The sequence below is a fragment of the Monodelphis domestica genome, chromosome 4 (assembly GCF_027887165.1).
Source record: "Monodelphis domestica isolate mMonDom1 chromosome 4, mMonDom1.pri, whole genome shotgun sequence".
Classification (NCBI taxonomy): domain Eukaryota; kingdom Metazoa; phylum Chordata; class Mammalia; order Didelphimorphia; family Didelphidae; genus Monodelphis; species Monodelphis domestica.
The window spans coordinates 271,449,039-271,451,739 of NC_077230.1; the positions used below are offsets into that span (position 1 = coordinate 271,449,039).

The window sequence follows — 2,701 nt, forward strand, 5'->3', positions numbered from 1 at the left end:
GTTGACATTTTTAGCAATAAAGTATTTTTAGTTAAGTTACATATAGTTTTTTAGACATAGTAATATTATACACTCTATGGTCAACAATAGACTACAGCCAAGGTGGTGAACTTAAGGCACACATGCCAGAGGGGGCACTCAGAGCCCTCCCTAGGGGCACACACACCATCACCCCAGCACACTCCAGAATTTACTAGAAAGCCAGAGGGACTCAGGGGCAGGCTGATTCCCTTACCCCTCTCCCCAGATGTCTGAGGACATTTCTCACATCACCTGTCTCTCTAAAAATTTGCCATCGCTGGACTACAGCATAGTGTAAACATAACTTTTACATGCACTGGGGAAATCCCAAATTTCCTGTGCCTTGCTTTCTTGTGATATTTGCTTTATTGTGGTGCCAAACACATGATATCCCTAAGGTATCCCTAAAGAACTAATTTGAGAAAATTTGTCTTTATGTTATTGTTGATGATGATGACGATGATGATATTATGATGGAAAGGTGAATTCTATCTCACCTGCTTTATTAGGTAACCTTCAAAAGGTTACAGAGCCTTTTAGGAAATCTACAGAATGGGAATAATAATTCTTGTAGAGAAACATATTGTAAAGATAAAATGAAATGATAGAGGGGAAGGCATTTAAGAAAACCTAAATATGACCAAAAAAGAAGTCATTATTATAGGAAAATAGGGAAACAAACTCAGAGAGTCCCTCTTTTCACTTATATCCTGTAATAGTAAAAATCTTTTGTCAAAATTCTCTTTCTCTAAAAGATTTCCTTAATGCTTTCTTTACATCCTTATTTCTTAGACTGTAGATCAAGGGATTCAACATAGGAATCACAGTTGTATAAAATACTGATGATACCTTCTCCTGTTCCATAGACTTGCTAGAAGGTGGTTTGAAATACATGAACGTGATTGACCCAAAAAAGATAACCACAGCCATGAGGTGGGAGCTACAGGTACCAAAGGCTTTGGATCTGCCTTCTGTGGAATGGATACGGAGGATGCTTGCAAGAATGAAAGCATAAGAAATAAGCACTGCCAAGGTGGGCACTAAAGTATTAAATCCAGCAATGACATGCAGCAGTAACTCATTGATTTTAGTGCTTGAGCAGGAGAGGTTAAGTAGGGGAAGGACATCACAAAAGTAATGACTGATGATGTGGGATTTGCAGAAGGAGAGTTTCATCATGAAGCTCGTATGGGCCATGGCTGAGATGAAGCCCAAAGTGAAGGCAGCTGCCACCATGAGAGAGCAGACCTGGTAGGACATGATCGTGTTATATAGCAGTGGGTTACAAATAGCAACATAACGATCATAAGCCATGACTGTCAGAAGGTAGCCTTCTGCAACAACAAAGACCACAAAGAAAAAAAGCTGGGCCATACATTTGAAATAAGGAATAGTATTCCTCTTCCCTAAGAAGTTCACCAACATTTTAGGTGTAATGGCAGAAGAATAGCAGAAATCTACAAAGGACAGACTGCTGAGGAAATAGTACATTGGAGTATGAAGTGGAGGGCTAGCAATAATTAATAGAATCATGCCCACATTTCCCACCATAGTGACTATATAAATACACAGGAATAGGAAGAATAAAGGAAGTTGGAGCTCTGGACGATTTGTTAATCCCACAAGAACAAATTCAATCTCAGTGGAGAAATTTCCTGGAGTCATTTTCCTCAAGATAAATCTGTAGGAATGGAAGAGAAGAGTCACATTAGAAAATATCTCACCTCACCTAGGAAAGACAGAATTCTGCATTCTCTTGAAGGTCAAGGAGTATTTCTGTACCTCTAAGACCCCATGGAAGTCCTGACATTAAAGGTCCTATGTTGAAAGAAAAATCTTAGTTGTACAAAGTACAGTCATACTTCTCTAACTCAGTCACTTTAATTCTTTATGTGCATATGAATCACAGGACACTTTATTTTATTCTGACTCCTCTAGAAAATAAAATTGGAATTCATAAAATCTCAGAGATAGAATTGGCAAGGGGAAATTTTATTCTGCACATAGTTCTTTCCAACAGACAGAACTGGTTTGGAGAGGTGAAAATTATAGGCATTTCCTGAGGAAGTGACTATTATGCCATAATGACATGACAGAAAAAAAAAGTCAGATATAGAAAGATATCTTAGATTTAGAGAGAATTTTAAAGTTTCAGTTAAAGGACACATTGTGTGACCTAAAATTCTAAGGTGGCCAACAATTCAGGGATAATGGTAAATTCTCTAGATTGAAATTCTTTTTTTTTTAATCTTTACCATCTGTCTTAGAATGAATACTAAGTATTGATTCCAAACGAAAAGAGTAGTAAGGGCTAGACAGTTGGGATGAATTGACTGGCTCAGGGTCACATGGATTGGAAATGTCCATGGACAGATTTGAACCCAGGACATTCCATTTCCAAGTCTGGCTGTCTAGCCACTGAGCCACCTAGCTGCATCTCTGGACTGAATTTCTGAGGCCACTAAGACAAAGTTGTAATGAAAGAAAGGGGCAAGCTGAATTGTCTAAAGTGATTGATGTGATTGTACAGGAAACTCATCCACCAATATAGATTTTTAAAATATGTAGGAAGGAAGCTAGGTGTCTCAGGGAATTGAAAGCCTGGCATACCAACTGTAGATCCAGGGTTCAAATCTGACTTAGGTACTTGCTAGCTGTGTGACCCCAGGCAAGCCTCTGA

The 2,701-nt window shown here is 38.6% G+C and overlaps 1 protein-coding gene across 1 annotated transcript; it reads right to left on the minus strand.

Annotated features, from left to right (window-relative positions):
* Positions 1–753: 753 nt before the first annotated feature.
* Positions 754–1,686, minus strand: LOC100016274 (olfactory receptor 8D1-like). Its single transcript, XM_001370122.3, has one exon. The coding sequence runs from the start codon at positions 1,684–1,686 to the stop codon at positions 754–756; it is 933 nt and encodes a 310-aa protein (XP_001370159.3).
* Between the last annotated feature and the right edge of the window lie 1,015 nt (positions 1,687–2,701).